This window comes from Oncorhynchus mykiss, chromosome 31 (genome assembly GCF_013265735.2).
Source record: "Oncorhynchus mykiss isolate Arlee chromosome 31, USDA_OmykA_1.1, whole genome shotgun sequence".
Lineage (NCBI taxonomy): Eukaryota > Metazoa > Chordata > Actinopteri > Salmoniformes > Salmonidae > Oncorhynchus > Oncorhynchus mykiss.
The window spans coordinates 17,218,065-17,237,773 of record NC_050571.1 but is presented as its reverse complement, the minus strand read 5'-3'; the positions used below and the strand labels follow the sequence as shown (position 1 = coordinate 17,237,773).

The window sequence follows — 19,709 nt, the reverse complement described above, 5'->3', positions numbered from 1 at the left end:
TAAAAGTCTAAAAGTATTTGGTTTTAAATATACTTAAGTATCAAAAGTAAATGGAATTGCTGAAATATACATATGTATCAAAAGTAAAAGTATAAATAATTTAAAAATCATTATATGAAGCAAACTAGACAGACCCATTTTCTTGTTTTTGTAATTTATGGATAGCCAGGGGCACACTCGAACACTTCAACGCTCAGACATCATTTACAAACAAAGCATGTGTGTTTAGTGAGTCCGCCAGATCAGAGGCAGTAGGGATGACCATGGATGTTCTCTTGATAAGTGTGTGAATGGACCATTTTCCTGTCCTGCTAAGCATTCAGAATGTAACGAGTACTTCTGGGTGTCACTTTTCACCACTGCTCTGTAGTATTAAACAAATCTACTTTGAAACAAAAGTATGCATCTCATAAACATGGTTATGGGTGTAAAAAAAAGAAGACTGTTGTACCATGTCAGATATAGAGTTGACAATTATTCTATTTTTAGTTTGCAGCCCAATTTTAGAACATAGAAACTCCAGATTTTTGTCTGGTCTTTAAAAATAATGTTGATTAATTATGAAATTGCGAAAAATATCAATAACATTCCACCCATGAGGCCACTAGAGGGCGGTTTGATCATTTGTCTGCAGGAAAGTACTGGAGAGCTTGGGACTATTAGCTCGTGTTCTATTCAATGTTCTCTACCTATACAGTACTCTAAGTACCCCGATTCATATTGATAAGTTCAAAAGAATACAAGATAAAAACACCATTCAAACCAATGAGGGTTCTGAACTTTAAAGCCAATTATCTCAGAATCATCTTTTTGCAGATAGAAGCTTGTAGTCCCAAGCTCTCGAATGCCCATCTCTCCCCATTCTCTCTCTTCTCCCCATTCTCTCTCTTCTCCCCATCTCTCCTCATCTCTCTCTTCTCTCCCCATTCTCTCTCTTCTCCCCATTCTCTCTCTTCTCCCCATTCTCTCTCTTCTCCCCATCTCTCCTCATCTCTCTCTTCTCTCCCCATTCTCTCTCTTCTCCCCATTCTCTCTCTCTCCCCATTCTCTCTCTCTCCCCATTCTCTCTCTTCTCTCCCCATTCTCTCTCTTCTCTCCCCATTCTCTCTCTTCTCTCCATCTCTCTCTTCTCTCCCCATTCTCTCTCTTCTCTCCATCTCTCTCTTCTCTCCCCATTCTCTCTCTTCTCTCCCCATTCTCTCTCTTCTCCCCATTCTCTCTCTTCTCTCCCCATTCTCTCTCTTCTCTCCCCATTCTCTCTCTTCTCTCCCCATTCGCTCTCTTCTCTCCATCTCTCTCTTCTCTCCCCATTCTCTCTCTTCTCTCCATCTCTCTCTTCTCTCCCCATTCTCTCTCTTCTCTCCCCATTCTCTCTCTTCTCCCCATTCTCTCTCTTCTCTCCCCATTCTCTCTCTTCTCTCCCCATTCTCTCTCTTCTCTCCATCTCTCTCTTCTCTCCCCATTCTCTCTCTTCTCTCCCCATTCTCTCTCTTCTCTCCATCTCTCTCTTCTCTCCCCATTCTCTCTCTTCTCTCCCCATTCTCTCTCTTCTCCCCATTCTCTCTCTTCTCTCCCCATTCTCTCTCTTCTCTCCATCTCTCTCTTCTCTCCCCATTCTCTCTCTTCTCTCCATCTCTCTCTTCTCTCCCCATTCTCTCTCATCTCTCCCCATTCTCTCTCTTCTCTCCATCTCTCTCTTCTCTCCCCATTCTCTCTCATCTCTCCCCATTCTCTCTCTTCTCTCCCCATTCTCTCTCATCTCTCCCCATTCTCTCTCTTCTCTCCCCATTCTCTCTCTTCTCCCCATTCTCTCTCTTCTCTCCCCATTCTCTCTCTTCTCCCCATTCTCTCTCTCTCCCCATTCTCTCTCTTCTCTCCCCATTCTCTCTCTTCTCTCCCCATTCTCTCTCTTCTCTCCATCTCTCTCTTCTCTCCCCATTCTCTCTCTTCTCTCCATCTCTCTCTTCTCTCCCCATTCTCTCTCTTCTCTCCCCATTCTCTCTCTTCTCCCCATTCTCTCTCTTCTCTCCCCATTCTCTCTCTTCTCTCCCCATTCTCTCTCTTCTCTCCCCATTCTCTCTCTTCTCTCCATCTCTCTCTTCTCTCCCCATTCTCTCTCTTCTCTCCATCTCTCTCTTCTCTCCCCATTCTCTCTCTTCTCTCCCCATTCTCTCTCTTCTCCCCATTCTCTCTCTTCTCTCCCCATTCTCTCTCTTCTCTCCCCATTCTCTCTCTTCTCTCCATCTCTCTCTTCTCTCCCCATTCTCTCTCTTCTCCCCATTCTCTCTCTTCTCTCCCCATTCTCTCTCTTCTCCCCATTCTCTCTCTCTCCCCATTCTCTCTCTTCTCTCCCCATTCTCTCTCTTCTCTCCCCATTCTCTCTCTTCTCTCCATCTCTCTCTTCTCTCCCCATTCTCTCTCTTCTCTCCATCTCTCTCTTCTCTCCCCATTCTCTCTCTTCTCTCCCCATTCTCTCTCTTCTCCCCATTCTCTCTCTTCTCTCCCCATTCTCTCTCTTCTCTCCCCATTCTCTCTCTTCTCTCCCCATTCTCTCTCTTCTCTCCATCTCTCTCTTCTCTCCCCATTCTCTCTCTTCTCTCCATCTCTCTCTTCTCTCCCCATTCTCTCTCTTCTCTCCATCTCTCTCTTCTCTCCCCATTCTCTCTCTTCTCTCCCCATTCTCTCTCTTCTCTCCATCTCTCTCTTCTCTCCCCATTCTCTCTCTTCTCTCCATCTCTCTCTTCTCTCCCCATTCTCTCTCATCTCTCCCCATTCTCTCTCTTCTCTCCATCTCTCTTCTCTCCCCATTCTCTCTCATCTCTCCCCATTCTCTCTCTTCTCTCCCCATTCTCTCTCATCTCTCCCCATTCTCTCTCTTCTCTCCCCATTCTCTCTCTTCTCCCCATTCTCTCTCTTCTCTCCCCATTCTCTCTCTTCTCCCCATTCTCTCTCTTCTCTCCATCTCTCTCTCTCTCCCCCTCCCTCCACCACAGGACTCTCCTAATGGGCTTTCTGTCTGCGCACTCTCATACACACAGAGACACTCTCATACACACAGACACTCTCATACACACAGACACTCTCATACACACAGACACTCTCATACACACAGACACTCTCATACACACAGACACTCTCATACACACAGACACTCTCATACACACAGACACTCTCATACACACAGACACTCTCATACACACAGAGACACTCTCATACACACAGACACTCTCATACACACAGACACTCTCATACACACAGACACTCTCATACACACAGACACTCTCATACACACAGACACTCTCATACACACAGAGACACTCTCATACACACAGACACTCTCATACACACAGACACTCTCATACACACAGAGACACTCTTATACACACAGACACCCTCCCACTGCTCCTTCCATCTGTGTCTGTCGCTATGTGTCTGCCGATAATATCTGCCCCAATCCCTTCTCCTTTCTTTTCACCTCTTTTATTCCTGCCTCCTTCATGTTATGTTTTCACCTCTCTTTTATTCCTGCCTCCTTCATGTTATGTTTTCACCTCTCTTTTATTCCTGTCTCCTTCATGTTATGTTTTCACCTCTCTTTTATTCCTGTCTCCTTCATGTTATGTTTTCACCTCTCTTTTATTCCTGCCTCCTTCATGTTATGTTTTCACCTCTCTTTTATTCCTGTCTCCTTCATGTTATGTTTTCACCTCTCTTTTATTCCTGTCTCCTTCATGTTATGTTTTCACCTCTCTTTTATTCCTGCCTCCTTCATGTTGTTTTCACCTCTCTTTTATTCCTGTCTCCTTCATGTTATGTTTTCATCTCTCTTTTATTCCTGTCTCCTTCATGTTATGTTTTCACCTCTCTTTTATTCCTGTCTCCTTCATGTTATGTTTTCACCTCTCTTTTATTCCTGCCTCCTTCATGTTATGTTTTCACCTCTCTTTTATTCCTGTCTCCTTCATGTTATGTTTTCACCTCTCTTTTATTCCTGTCTCCTTCATGTTATGTTTTCACCTCTCTTTTATTCCTGTCTCCTTCATGTTATGTTTTCACCTCTCATGTCTACAGTCAACCATGGTACACGTTCTGGTTAATAGTTCCCAATGTTTGCACAGTGTCGCTCATTGACTTATGGTGTGGGTTACTTATTAGGATGTACCCCTTATTTATCAAGTCATTCACTATTAATGACTATATACACTGAGGGTACAAAACATTAAGCTTCCTAGTACCCCCCACTTTTGCCCTCAGAATAGCCTCAATTCATTGGGGCATGGACTCTACAAGGTGTCGAAAGACAATCACTTTCACCAGATTTTGTCCTTGTTATATTAAGCCCCCCATCCCTCGCTCACACTTAACCCTGCCTTACCACACCTCACTGGGAGAAATACAGTAAGAAGCTCTGCTATCAACCTCTCACATCCCTCTCTTTCTCCCTCTCTGGAAGTCAGACACTGCAGTGATGCCCTCGGTTTGAGCAGGACACAGGTGCAGAGTGAGAGAAAGAGAAAACTTTAGAGTCAGACATTCTTTATTCTCCTCTTTAAATCCTGGCATGGGGCGGCAGGTAGCCTAGTGGTTAGAGCGTTGGACCAGTAAATGAAAGGTTGCTAGATCAAATCCCCGAGCCGACAAGGTAAAAATCTGTCGTCCTGCCCCTGAACAAGGCAGTTAACCCACTGTTCCTAGGCCGTCATTGTAAATAAGAATTTGTTCTTAACTGACTTGCCTAGTTAAATAAAGGTTAAATAAAAAATGAATGAGGCTCAGACATGACAGGCTGTGCCAGAGGAAAGAGGCAGGCAGGGAGGGAGGAACAAGGATGGATGGGGTGGGGTCGATATGCAACCTCTATCCTCATTGGTAAGCCACTTTCTTTGCCTGCCTGCAAGGCTCAAGCTGATTGGCTGTGGCCTCACTGCAGCTACAGTTGTGGAGAAATGCTCTTTCTCTCTTTTCCTCATCACTCCCTTCCCCTCTATATATTCATAACTGTCTGCGACGGCAGCAGACAGACTGCTGGTGGGGATCGGCAGTTTCAGCCGGCCAGCCTGTGGCGGTTCAAGGATCCTCATTTTCAGCACACATCGCAGCATGATTCATGTCAAGTTGGTCAATTACATTCAGCTCTGCAAAGCTCATGTGACTTAAAGGGACATCTCTTTCTTGCTAGCTTTCTCTTTGTTCCCTCCCTCTTTCTCCCCCTCTTTCTCCCTCCCTCTCTCTATCACTCCCTCTCTCTATCACTCCCTCCATCCTTCCCGTTATCCCTCCCTCTCTCTATCGCTCCCTTTATCCCTCCCTCTATCCCTCCCTCAGTCTCTCTCACTCCCTCCCTTTATCCCTCCCTCTATCCCTCCCTCTATCTCCTTGTATCTCTTAATTAAGACATTGCTTGTCCTTTCCTGTGCATTGTAGCCTCCCTACTAGCCTCCCTCTCAGTCTGCTCTATCTGTGTGTCTCTCTTTCACCTCATGACCCCATCACCCAGTTAGACTCTATAGGTTTCTGTTGTAAGTTGACAGTGTAGGTTGGATTCTAATGCAGTTATATTCTACATTCAGGATGCCTGCTTTTCATGGAACCCTTTTCTGCAATTGATTTTTAATTTTATTATTTTAAACCGACTGCTGACTAATTTTGATCATCTGTCTCTTCTTGCAACCTAAAGACAGGTTTTTACGGCAGGGGCAGCCACATGAAGAGGTCAATAAAGAGGATGACGAAGACGGAAGGATAAACGACAAGAGACAGCCAGGGAAGGAAGAAACGTGGAGAAGGAGGGATGAGAAAGAGACTAAAATAAGAGGAGGAAGTGGAACTCCAAAGTGCCTAAGAAGACTGTGAGTGGGTGCCTGACGTTCTGGTCTGGAGTGTTTGGCTGGCTGGTGGCCTGCTGCCTCTGTGTACTGCTGCTGTCTGCATAGGACAGGCTCCTGGCCCTGCTAGGTGAGAGTAGAGCAAAGCACAGCACTGTGTGTGTGTTTATTTGTGTGTGTTTGGCCTTGAATGAGGCTATATGTGACCCTGACAGCCAGAGAGTCATTCCGTCCTGCTGCTGATCTGCAATCCGCCCACCTCCCCTCAGCCTCCACCTCCCCCCAGCCTCCACCTCCCCTCAGCCTCCACCTCACCCCAGCCTCCACCTCCCCCCAGCCTCCACCTCGTCATCAATACAAGGACACTGGTCGATAAGCTTCTGCTTTTTTATCTTTCCTTTTTCTAAACAGCCTGACCAGCCATACTAAACGCTACAGAAGCCGTGTCACAGTTCTGGATATTTGGGGTGGTTTTGGGGTTTCTGTCTGAAGAATGGAGTGACCAGCGTGCGCAAGACAGAGACAGACAGACTGACGGACATAAGAAGAGGAAGCTGTCATTGGAAGGCCTCTCTCTAGGACAATGCATGTCTGAACTATATATCTCAGCATGCCAGAGTAAGGTCCCCCAATTTCGTCCTTTTTCTATGAGACAGAGCTGGCCTCTGCTCACCTCTATCTCTGAGAACTCATCCCATCGTCAGTGGATCAGGGATCTGCACCGTACCCAAGAAAACCCACTACTCCAGCCTCCATACCCAGAAACTCAAAGTCATTTCAAAAGACCAGCTTATTCATTGTATCCAGTATAACGAAGTCTTTCATTTAATTTCACGCACTCATCTCCTCTTGTCTTGCCAAGGAGTTTCCAATTTATTTTCGTCTGCATCAGGGCTTTTTGTTTGTGCACTAAGTCCCGATTGTGTCCAACCCTAGACCCTACTCCTTTATCCACTTGCCCCTTCTTGTCCCGAGGGGCTGTAATGGCAGTCAATATGGGAAGTATGGCCATGGGCCGGGACACTAAGTGGTTGACCCTAGAGGTGTGTCGAGAGTTTCAGAGGGGTACCTGCTCCCGCTCGGACGCTGAGTGTAAGTTCGCCCACCCAGCCAGGAGCTGCCACGTGGACAATGGCAGAGTCATCGCCTGCTTCGACTCACTCAAGGTAACAGTCAGCATCACAAACAACACACACACACACACACACACACACACACACACACACACACACACACACACACACACACACACACAGCAGGCACTGTCTGACAATAAGGTAAGGGAAAACACTCTCTCTCAGACACACACCACACAACCAACCTGTAAATCGTTTTTGAAATTCATCAACTAGCCTACTAAGGGATTAGTAATAGACAATAGTTTTTACATTTTGTGAATGAGTTTACAAAACATGAAGAACACCTGTTCTTTCCATGATGTAGACTGACAAGGTGAATCCAGGTGACCGCTATGATCCCTTATTGATGCCCCTTGTTAAATCCACTTCAAGCAGTGTAGATGAAGGGGAGGAGACAGGTTAAATAAGTATTTGTTAAGCCTTGAGACAATTGAGACATGGATTGTGTGTGTGCCTTTCAGAGGGTGAATGGGCAAGACAAAAGATTGAAGTGCCTTTGAATTGGGTATAGTAGTAGGTGCCAGGCGCACCGGTTTGAGTGTGTCAAGAACTGCAACGTTGCTGGGGTTTTAACGCTCAACAGTTTCCCATGTGTATTAAGAATGGTCCACCACCCAAAGGACATACAGCCAACTTGACACAACTGTGGGAAGCATTGGAGTCAACATGGGCCAACATCCCTGTGGAACGCTTTTAAGTCCTTGTAGAGTTCATGCCTCAATGAATTGAGGCTGTTCTGAGGGCAAAAGGGGTTGCAACTCAATATTAGGAAAGTGTTCCTAATGATTTTTACACTCAGTGTATATTATATTGGACCTGTGAAGAGGGAGTTGACTTATAAGCTGTTTTAAAAGATTTGTCAAGACCAGGAACTGTTCAACCACACCCACCCTCTGTGCCTTTCCTTGCTATCTACGAATCAGTTCTGAGGTAGAGCTGGGACGATAAACCAAACATTATCGACAACGATCATACTGATCACTTATCCCAGGCATTTTCTTGATATTGTTCATTATGATAAGTAGCCTATACTAGAGAAATGTGAAGTTTGAAGTGAAATGAGTTTGCTAATATGGGTGATTGTTAATAGGACAATTGATGGGTAGTAGTAGTTTAAAATATAATTTAAAAAGTCCACAATGTTATAAACATATCTTTATTTTTATCATTATCGCATCAATTCAGGTAATTTATCCCATTACTCTGTACTGCTGAGTCGGTGTCCCTTTACTCTGTACTGCTGACTAACTGTCCCTCTACTCTGTACTGCTGACTAGCTGTCCCTCTACTCTGTACTGCTGACTAGCTGTCCCTCTACTCTGTACTGCTGACTAGCTGTCCCTCTACTCTGTACTGCTGACTAACTGTCCCTCTACTCTGTACTGCTGACTAACTGTCCCTCTACTCTGTACTGCTGAGTCGGTGTCCCTTTACTCTGTACTGCTGACTAACTGTCCCTCTACTCTGTACTGCTGACTAGCTGTCCCTCTACTCTGTACTGCTGACTAGCTGTCCCTCTACTCTGTACTGCTGACTAGCTGTCCCTCTACTCTGTACTGCTGACTAGCTGTCCCTCTACTCTGTACTGCTGACTAGCTGTCCCTTTACCCTCTACTGCTGACTAGCTGTCCCTCTACTCTGTACTGCTGACTAGGTGTCCCTCTACTCTGTACTGCTGACTAGCTGTCCCTCTACTCTGTACTGCTGACTAGCTGTCCCTCTACTCTGTACTGCTGACTAACTGTCTCTCTACTCTGAACTGCTGACTAGGTGTCCCTCTACTCTGTACTGCTGACTAGCTGTCCCTCTACTCTGTACTGCTGACTAGCTGTCCCTCTACTCTGTACTGTTGACTAGCTGTCCCTCTGCTGATGTGGCCCTGCCCCTCTACACAGAACCACTGCAGCTGCTCCCTGTCTGTGGCCCCTCTCACCTCCTCCCAGAGACAGCAGCACTACCACAGACAGACACACACCATTAACCACACAGTTGAGATGCAGCTATTTCGGGTGGATAGCCTTAGCACTGTGACTAGGCTTTGTAAATATAGTTTGTGTGCGTGCATGTGTGTGTGTCCGTGTGTTGTGTGTCTACTTGTTTGTGTGTGTGTGTGTCTATCCAGCATCCCCTGCAGAAAGAGAGAGCCCCAGACAAGGGGTTCTCTGTCTGAGTGCAGCTGCTGTCTCCCCGTTTATTGAGTTAGAATGTATTATTCAGCCATTTTTCTGTGTTATGTCTTCCAGAGCAGGAGAGGGAGATGGAGGGAGGGAGAGAGGGAGAGAGAGAGAGAGCAGCCTAGCAACAGCGCAGGAGTGCCTATCCATTGGACAGTTCAGTTTGATCTCTGTGAGTGGCTGTTTTTAGCACAGAGCAACAGCCTGCTTTCTGTATCGGTTGTATTGAGGGATAAGCGAAGCAAGGTGTTTTTTTAGTGTCAGAGGTGATAATGTGGTGCGTGAAAGGCAGTGAGTTGGCTGCCTGTCTGAGGTTGTAGGGTCACTCCAGCATTGCTTAAAGAAAGTGTTTATGTGAGAGACAACGAACGGTCAACATGGCTCTCTCTTTATCAAGAGTCACACACCCTGACACACACACCTCTGTCCTTTTTGACTGTTTCTCTCCAGTCCTCACTAAGGTTATATTGATTGTTCAACAGTATAGCTCCACAGACTTCGTTTTTCTCACTTTTACTTATTCACTTTAAAGAACAAGGAAACAAGTTATGTTCCCACTCGTGATATGCCTCTATTCCATCCTTCCCTCCTCTCTCATTCCCCTTCCCTCCTTTCCTCCTCTCTCCTTTCCTCCTCTCTCCTTCCCTCCTCTCGCCTTCCCCCTCCCAATGCTGCTAATTTATGGATTTATCTTTTAATGGCTTCCTCACTGTCCCCTCCATATCTAACATCTTCTCTGCAGTCCTCTTCTCTCCTACTCCTCCCCCATTAGCCCTGTCTGTCTGGCCAGGCTGACTGTCAACCTGTTGGGGGAAGGGAGTCATTAAACCTTGTAACAATGTCAACCCATTTTGAAATGATGATCATAGTGACTACCACATCTACTTGCTGGTTTAGACCCAGTTACACCGTTTGGAGACTAAATGCATTCAGGAGTCAGAGCTTGTTTGGATGACGTAATTGTCTAGCATGCGGACAAGCATGAGCAGCAGGGCAAGATGGCTGAGAGATTTTTCCCCCTCTGTAGTCCAGATCAAGTTGTTAGTCAGAAAAGTCTAGTCTTTGCTGTAAATGTTTTCTTAGCATGTTTTGTTTAATGTAGATACTACATGTTGTCATCTTTGTATAGGATGAATGCCCATCTCTCCCTTCCTCCCTCCCCCTCTATCTCCCTCCCTTCCCCTTCTCTCTCTCTCTCTCTCTCTCCCTCCCTCTCTGTGCAGCACAGATGGTACTGTACAAGGAGGGACTTCCTCCCTGTTTTTTAGTGTGTTGCCATGGCTACCTTAGAGGAGGATTTTTCTGACCCAATATATTTTACTTGACATTACTTTTCATTTCTTTCTCCTCATGTTTTCCCTCTCATCCTGTCTTTCTGTTCCCCTCTCCACCTGTCTTTCTGTTTCTCCTCTCCTCCTGTCTTTCTGTTTCTCCTCTCCTCCTGTCTTTCTGTTTCTCCTCTCCTCCTGTCTTTCTGTTTCTCCCCTCATCCTGTCTTTCTGTTCCCCCTCTCCACCTGTCCTCCTGTTTCTCCTCTCCTCCTGTCTTTCTGTTTCTCCTCTCCTCCTGTCTTTCTGTTTCTCCTCTCCTCCTGTCTTTCTGTTCCCCCTCTCCTCCTGTCTTTCTGTTTCTCCTCTCCTCCTGTCTTTCTGTTCCCCCTCTCCTCCTGTCTTTCTGTTTCTCCTCTCTTCCTGTCTTTCTGTTTCTCCTCTCTTCCTGTCTTTCTGTTTCTCCTCTCTTCCTGTCTTTCTGTTTCTCCTCTCTTCCTGTCTTTCTGTTTCTCCTCTCCTCCTGTCTTTCTGTTTCTCCTCTCTTCCTGTCTTTCTGTTTCTCCTCTCCTCCTGTCTTTCTGTTCCCCCTCTCCTCCTGTCTTTCTGTTTCTCCTCTCTTCCTGTCTTTCTGTTTCTCCTATCTTCCTGTCTTTCTGTTTCTCCTCTCTTCCTGTCTTTCTGTTTCTCCTCTCCTCCTGTCTTTCTGTTTCTCCTCTCTTCCTGTCTTTCTGTTTCTCCTCTCCTCCTGTCTTTCTGTTCCCCCTCTCCTCCTGTCTTTCTGTTTCTCCTCTCCTCCTGTCTTTCTGTTTCTCCTCTCCTCCTGTCTTTCTGTTTCTCCTCTCCTCCTGTCTTTCTGTTTCCCCCTCTCCTCCTGTCTTTCTGTTTCCCCCTCTCCTCCTGTCTTTCTGTTTCTCCTCTCCTCCTGTCTTTCTGTTTCTCCTCTCCTCCTGTCTTTCTGTTTCTCCTCTCCTCCTGTCTTTCTGTTTCCCCCTCTCCTCCTGTCTTTCTGTGTGTTGTACTGTACAGTAGGTAGAGCTGGGATCATTAGAGAGATGAGAGGATCCATTAATAGGTCAGATAGGGGTGGGCTTTTCTATCACCTCATAGTTTAGGTTAGTTAGTTTACCAACCTGATAATGTTATGATAATAAAACATGTATTTTACCTTTATTTTACCAGGTAAGACCCATTGAGGTATAAAAAAAGAATTACAGAAAAATACTAAATACACACAAAAGACAAAGTGTCACAAGTTACAGATACAATTGAAGATTAGAAACAACTGCAGTTATCACACAGTGTTGCTGATCAGAGTCTTAAAAACAGGCAAGGACACTAACTCCCTTAACTTGAATATAATTTGAAGCATGTTCCGGGATGGAAGGGCATTATGGGAAAAAATATTATTTCCCCATCTCAGTTCTAGCCTTAGGAACAGACAAGGACAACAGCGACGGTGAACGAAGACTATATTGAGTGACTGATCTGGTCAGTAAGGAACAGAGATATAAAGGGAGCTGTCCATCAATGCTTTGGACACAAAAGTGTATCAGTGCTTTTGCCCCCTGGTGGAGGGAGAGGTCCATTGCACCATAGCATACATCTGTATGTACACCAAGGGGCTAAAGCACTGATACACTTTGGTGTTCAAACTCACAGTGATGGGTGAGTGATCTAGCATTGGTAATACATCTTAAAGCACCATGATACACTGTGTCCAGAGTTTAAGGTCCTTGCTGAGGTCTGCATATAGACAATATCACCATAATCCAGCACTGATTCAAAAAAAGTGCTTTGAACAAGATATTTTCTGACTAACATTGAAAAGCAAGATTTGTGCCTGAAATAGAAACCCAATTCCAACTTCGGTTTCTTGGTCAAGTTTATTTTTTATATTTTTTATTTAACACATCATGGTAGCAACACAACATGGTAGCAGCACAAAACATGGTACAAATATTATTGGGCACAGACAACAGCAAAAAGGGCAAGAAGGTAGAGACAACAATACATCATGCAAAGCAGCCACAACTGTCAGCAAGAGTGTCCATGATTGAGTCTTTGAATGAAGAGATAAAACTGTCCAGTTTGAGTGTTTGTTGCAGCTCGTTCCAGTCGCTAGCTGCCGCGAACTGAAAAGAGGAGCGACCCAGGGATGTGTGTGCTTTGGGGACCTTTAACAGAATGTGACTGGCAGAACGGGTGTATGTGGAGGATGAGGGCTGCTGTAGGTATCTCAGATAGGGGGGAGTGAGGCCTAAGAGGGTTTTATAAATAAGCATCAACCAGTGGGTCTTGCGATGGGTATACAGAGATGACCAGTTTGCAGAGTAGTATAGAGTGCAGTGAAGTGTCCAATAAGGAACATTGGTGGCAAATCTAATGGCCGAATGGTAAAGAACATCTAGCCGCTCGAGAGCACCCTTACCTGCCAATTGATAAATTATGTCTCCGTATTCTAGCATGGGTAGGATGGTCATCTGAATCAGGGTTAGTTTGGCAGCTGGGGTGAAAGAGGAATGATTATGATAGAGGAAACCAAGTCTAGATTTAACTTTAGCCTGCAGATTTGATATGTGCTAAGAGGACAGTCTACCGTCTAACCGTACTCCCAAGTACTTGTATGAGGTGACTACCTCAAGCTCTAAACCCTCAGAGGTAGTAATCACACCGGTGGGGAGAGGGGCATTCTTGCTACCAAACCACATGACCTTTGTTTTAGAGTTGTTCAGAACAAGGTTAAGGACAGAGAAAGCTTGTTGGATACTAAGAAAGCTTTATTGTAGAGCATTTAACACAAAATCCGGGGAGGGGCCAGCTGAGTATAAGACTGTATCATCTTCATATAAATGGATGAGAGCGCTTCCTACTGCTTGTGCAATGTTGCTGATGTAAATTGAGAAGAGCGTGGGGCCTAGGGTTGAGCCTTGGGGTACTCCCTTGGTGACAGGCAGTGGCTGAGACAGCAGATGTTTTGACTTTATACTCTTTTTGAGAGAGGTAGTTAGGAAACCAGGCCAAAGACCCCGCAGAGACAGCAATACTCCTTATCCGGCCCACAAGAATGGAATGGTCTACCGTATCAAAAGCTTTGGCCAAGTAAATAAAAACAGCAGCACAACATTTCTTAGAATCAAGGGTAATGGTGACATCATTGAGGACCTTAAGGTTGCAGTGACACATCCATAACCTAAGTGGAAACCAGATTGCAAACCGAAGAGAATACTATAGATATCAAGAAAGCCAGTGAGTTGATTATTGACAAGTTTTTCCAACACTTTTGATAAACAGGGCAAAATAGAAATATGCCTATAACAGTTAGGATCAGCTTGGTCTCGCCCTTTAAATAAAGGATGCCCAGTGGCTGCCTTCCAAGCAATGGGAACCTCTCTAGAGAGGAGAGACAGGCGTGGCGATGATAGGGGCAGCAACCTTAAAGAAGAAAGCGTCTAAACCATCTGGCCCAGATGTTTTTGTTGGAGTCAAGTTTAAGGAGCTCCTTTAGCACCTCGGACTCAGTGACCGCCTGCAGGGAGAAACTTTGTAGCGTGGCAGGGGAAAAAGAGGGAGCAGCATCAGGGATAGTCGCATTAGAAAGGGTGGGAGATGAGGAAATGTTGGACTGGCAAGGAAGCATGGCTGAGTCAAATAGAAATCCTGACTTAATGAATTGGTGATTAAAGAGCTCAGCCATGTGCTCCTTGTCAGTAACAACCACATATTCGACATTAAGGGACATGGGCAGCTGTGAGGAGGATGGTTTATTCTTCAGAACTGTTTAAAGCTGCTGTTTAAAACCATATATAACCAGAACTTCTTGGGGTTAGACCCACAGAGAGAGAACTGTTCCTTAAAGTAACTAACTTTGGCCTTCCGGATAGCCCGAATGCACTTATTTCTCATTTGCCTAAATGAGAGCCAGTCAGCCTGAGTATCAAGGTGCTGTTTAAAATGGAGCTTTTCATCTAACCAAATCCCAAGATACTTATAGGAGTTGACCCTATCAATTTGCTGGCCTTTTATTGTGGCCTTTTATTGTTAAAATCTGCAAGTGACTCCATCTTTAGATGCGCTAGAATAAATACTTGTGTCATCAGCATACAGATGGAGATTTGCAGTCAGAGGTCTTCCCTATATCATGTATGTGCAGTGTAAAAAGGATCAGACCTAAAATTGAGCCCCGGCAAACTCTTTTGTAACCCACGAAAATCTGATTTCATTACCCTCCTGTGCTACACACTGTGTTCTGTCAGAAAGGTAGTTCTGGCACCAATCCAATGCATCAACGCTTAAACCAACCTTTTTTCATCTATGCAACAGCAGGGCATGGTCAACAGTCAACAGTGTCCAAGGCCTTCGATACGTCCATAATGAGCTCTCATTACTGACATCCCTGAAAAAGCTTGCCTCTCTAGTGTGTGTGTGTGTGTGTGCGTATTAATGTGGTTGTCTATATACAGTATGCCTTTACTGTATGTTTTTCAGTGATATATAATGTTCTGTGAACAACCCCCTGGGTGGTGATATATAATGTTCTGTGAACCCCCTGGGTGGTGATATATATAATGCTCTGTGAACAACCCCCTGGGTGGTGATATATATAATGTTCTGTGAACAAACCCCTGGGTGGTGATATATATAATGTTCTGTGAACAACCCCCTGGGTGGTGATATATATAATGTTCTGTGAACAACCCCCTGGGTGGTGATATATATAATGTTCTGTGAACAAACCCCTGGGTGGTGATATATATAATGTTCTGTGAACAAACCCCTGGGTGGTGATATATATAATGTTCTGTGAACAAACCCCTGGGTGGTGATATATATATAATGCTCTGTGAACAACCCCCTGGGTGGTGATATATATAATGTTCTGTGAACAACCCCCTGGGTGGTGATATATATAATGTTCTGTGAACAACCCCCTGGGTGGTGATATATATATAATGCTCTGTGAACAAACCCCTGGGTGGTGTTATATATAATGCTCTGTGAACAAACCCCTGGGTGGTGATATATATATATATATAATGCTCTGTGAACAAACCCCTGGGTGGTGATATATATAATGCTCTGTGAACAACCCCCTGGGTGGTGATATATATAATGCTCTGTGAACAACCCCCTGGGTGGTGTTATATATAATGCTCTGTGAACAAACCCCTGGGTGGTGATATATATATATATATAATGCTCTGTGAACAACCCCCTGGGTGGTGATATATATAATGCTCTGTGAACAACCCCCTGGGTGGTGATATATATAATGCTCTGTGAACAACCCCCTGGGTGGTGATATATATAATGCTCTGTGAACAAACCCCTGGGTGGTGATATATATAATGCTCTGTGAACAAACCCCTGGGTGGTGATATATATAATGCTCTGTGAACAACCCCCTGGGTGGTGATATATATAATGCTCTGTGAACAACCCCCTGGGTGGTGATATATATAATGCTCTGTGAACAAACCCCTGGGTGGTGATATATATAATGCTCTGTGAACAACCCCCTGGGTGGTGATATATATAATGCTCTGTGAACAACCCCCTGGGTGGTGATATATATAATGCTCTGTGAACAACCCCCTGGGTGGTGATATATATAATGCTCTGTGAACAAACCCCTGGGTGGTGTTATATATAATGCTCTGTGAACAACCCCCTGGGTGGTGATGTATATATAATGCTCTGTGAACAACCCCCTGGGTGGTGATATATATAATGTTCTGTGAACAACCCCCTGGGTGGTGATATATATAATGTTCTGTGAACAACCCCCTGGGTGGTGATATATATAATGCTCTGTGAACAAACCCCTGGGTGGTGATATATATAATGTTCTGTGAACAACCCCCTGGGTGGTGAAATATATATAATGCTCTGTGAACAAACCCCTGGGTGGTGATATATATAATGCTCTGTGAACAACCCCCTGGGTGGTGATATATATAATGCTCTGTGAACAACCCCCTGGGTGGTGATATATATAATGCTCTGTGAACAACCCCCTGGGTGGTGATATATATAATGCTCTGTGAACAACCCCCTGGGTGGTGATATATATAATGCTCTGTGAACAACCCCCTGGGTGGTGATATATATAATGCTCTGTGAACAACCCCCTGGGTGGTGATATATATAATGCTCTGTGAACAACCCCCTGGGTGGTGATATATATAATGCTCTGTGAACAACCCCCTGGGTGGTGATATATATAATGCTCTGTGAACAACCCCCTGGGTGGTGATATATATAATGCTCTGTGAACAACCCCCTGGGTGGTGATATATATAATGCTCTGTGAACAACCCCCTGGGTGGTGATATATATAATGCTCTGTGAACAACCCCCTGGGTGGTGATATATATAATGCTCTGTGAACAACCCCCTGGGTGGTGATATATATAATGCTCTGTGAACAACCCCCTGGGTGGTGATATATATATAATGCTCTGTGAACAACCCCCTGGGTGGTGATATATATAATGCTCTGTGAACAACCCCCTGGGTGGTGATATATATAATGCTCTGTGAACAACCCCCTGGGTGGTCAAATAAATATCATGCTCTGTGAACAACCCCCTGGGTGGTGATATATATAATGCTCTGTGAACAACCCCCTGGGTGGTGATATATATAATGCTCTGTGAACAACCCCCTGGGTGGTGATATATATGATGCTCTGTGAACAACCCCCTGGGTGATGATATATATAATGCTCTGTGAACAACCCCCTGGGTGGTGATATATATATAATGCTCTGTGAACAACCCCCTGGGTGGTGATATATATAATGCTCTGTGAACAACCCCCTGGGTGGTGATATATATAATGCTCTGTGAACAACCCCCTGGGTGGTCAAATAAATATCATGCTCTGTGAACAACCCCCTGGGTGGTGATATATATATAATGCTCTGAACAACCCCCTGGGTGGTGAAATATATATCATGCTCTGTGAACAACCCCCTGGGTGGTGATATATATATATATAATGCTCTGTGAATAACCCCCTGGGTGGTGAAATATATATTTCTCTGTGAACAACCCCCTGGGTGATGATATATATAATACTCTGTGAACAACCCCTTGGGTGGTGATATATGTAATGCTCTGTGAACAAACCCCTGGGTGGTGAAATATATAATGCTCTTTGAACAAACCCCTGGGTGATGATATATATAATGCTCTATGAACAAACCCCTGGGTGGTGATATATATAATGATCTGTGAACAACCCCCTTGGTGGTGATATATATAATGCTCTGTGAACAAACCCCTGGGTGGTGAAATATATAATGTTCTGTGAACAACCCCATGGGTGGTGATATACAGTGCATTCAGAAAGTATTCAGACCCCTTGACTTTTTCAACATTTTGTTACGTTACAGCCTTATCCAAGAATTGATTTAATAAAACAAATGCCTCATCAATCTACACACAAAACCCCATAATGAAAAACCAAAAGCAGGTTAAAATAAAATAAATTATTATTTACTAAAGAATTCAGACCCTTTGCTATGAGACTCGAAATTAAGCTCTGGTGCATCCTGTTTCCATTGATCATCCTTGAGATGCTTAACCAACTTGATTAGAGTCCACTTGTGGTAAATTTAATTGTTTGGACATGATTTGGAAAGTCACACACCTGTCTATATAAGGTCCCACATTTGGCAGTGCATGTCAGAGCAAAAATTAAACCGAATCAATGTCCGTAGAGCTCCGTGACAGCATTGTGTCGAGGCACAGATCTGGGGAAGGGTACCAAGACATTTCTGTAGCATTGAAGGTCCCCAAGAACACAGTGGCCTCCATCATTCTTAAATGGAAGAAGTTTGGAACCACCAAGACTCTTCCTAGAGCTGGCTGGCCAGCCAAACTGACCAATCAGGGGAGAAGGTCCTTGGTCTGGGAGGTGACCAAGAACCCAATAGTCACTCTGACAAAGCTCTAGAGTTCCTCTGTGGAGATGGGAGAAACTTCCAGAAGGACTAACATCTCTGTAGCACTCCACCAATCAGGCCTTTATGCTAGAGTGGCATGACAGCCAAAAGACACCTAAAGACTCTCAGACCATGAGAAACAAGATTCTCTGGTCTGATGAAATCAAGATTTAACTCTTTGGCCTGAATGCCAAGCGTAACGTCTGGAGGAAACCTGGCACCATCCCTACAGTGAAGCATGGTGGTGGCAGTATCATGCTGTGGGGATGTTTTTCAGTGGCAGGGACTGGGAGACTAGTCAGGATCGAGGGAAAGATGAACAGAGCAAAGTACAGAGAGATCCTTGATAAAAAAACTGCTCCGATCGAACATCACTGGAGAGACCTAAAAAAAAGCAGTGCAGCGACACTCCCCATCCATCCTGACAGAGCTTGAGAGGATCTGCACAGAAGAATGGGAGAAACTCCCCAATTACAGGTGTGCCAAGCTTGTAGGGTCATACCCAAGAAGACTAGAGGCTGTAATCGCTGCCAAATGAGCTTCAACAAAGTACTGAGTAAAGGGTCTGATACTTCGGGGTATTGTGTGTATATTGATGAGGGGGAAAAAAACGATTTAATACATTTTAGAATAAGGCTGTAACATAACTAAATTTGAAAAAAGTCAAGGGGTCTGAATACATTCCCAATGCGCTGTATATAATGCTCTGTAAAAAAGAAAAACACCTGGGTGGTGATATAGGAGACAGTGTGACTCTCCTCTTCCTACCCTTCAAGCTGCGTCCTACCAGTCCAGAGCACACACACACACACACACCAGCACTTCCCGTTCAGATGTCCTCTGTGTCCTCATCACAGCGCGACTCCATCCATCACCATTACTGTCTCCCCTCTGTGACATCACTACCTCGCTAGTCCCAATCCCTGCTGGCTGCCTCCCTACTGGCCTCCTGGCAGGGAGGGCATGAGGCGGAGGAGGGCTGGTGGAAGGCAGGGGTGGGGGAGGGGGGTTGGTGGCAGGGAGGCCATGAGGCAAAGGGGGGTTGGTGGGGTGGGGGGTGGGGTTGATTATGACTGGAGCCTGTTTAGGGGTTTAACAGCTCATCTGCAAGGAGGGAGGGAGGGAGGGACAGCTGCTGCCAGCCCAGGAGTTTAATGGGGACTGCAGTTTCCTTCCTTCCTCTTGAGTCTCTGCTTTCACCTGCAGTGTTCCTGCACCAACCACCCTCCTCTACTCCTCCCCCCATCCTCCACCATTCCCCCTCTTTCCATCCTCTACTCCTCCCCCCTCCTCCCATCCTCTACTCCTCCCCCCTCCTCCTCCCATCCTCTACTCCTCCCCCCTCCTCCTCC

General features: G+C 45.2%; 1 protein-coding gene across 6 annotated transcripts in view; it reads left to right on the top strand.

The window, feature by feature from the left end:
- Positions 1-19,709, top strand: part of mbnl3 (muscleblind-like splicing regulator 3) — an 85,515-nt gene that overhangs the window by 27,664 nt on the left and 38,142 nt on the right. For all 6 annotated transcript variants that reach the window (XM_036969952.1, XM_036969953.1, XM_036969954.1 and 3 more), the window contains exon 2: positions 5,678-6,991. In XM_036969952.1, coding sequence (XP_036825847.1) covers positions 6,809-6,991 — 183 coding nt within the window. In that variant the 5' untranslated portion in view covers positions 5,678-6,808. The remainder of the gene's footprint in view (positions 1-5,677; positions 6,992-19,709) is intronic.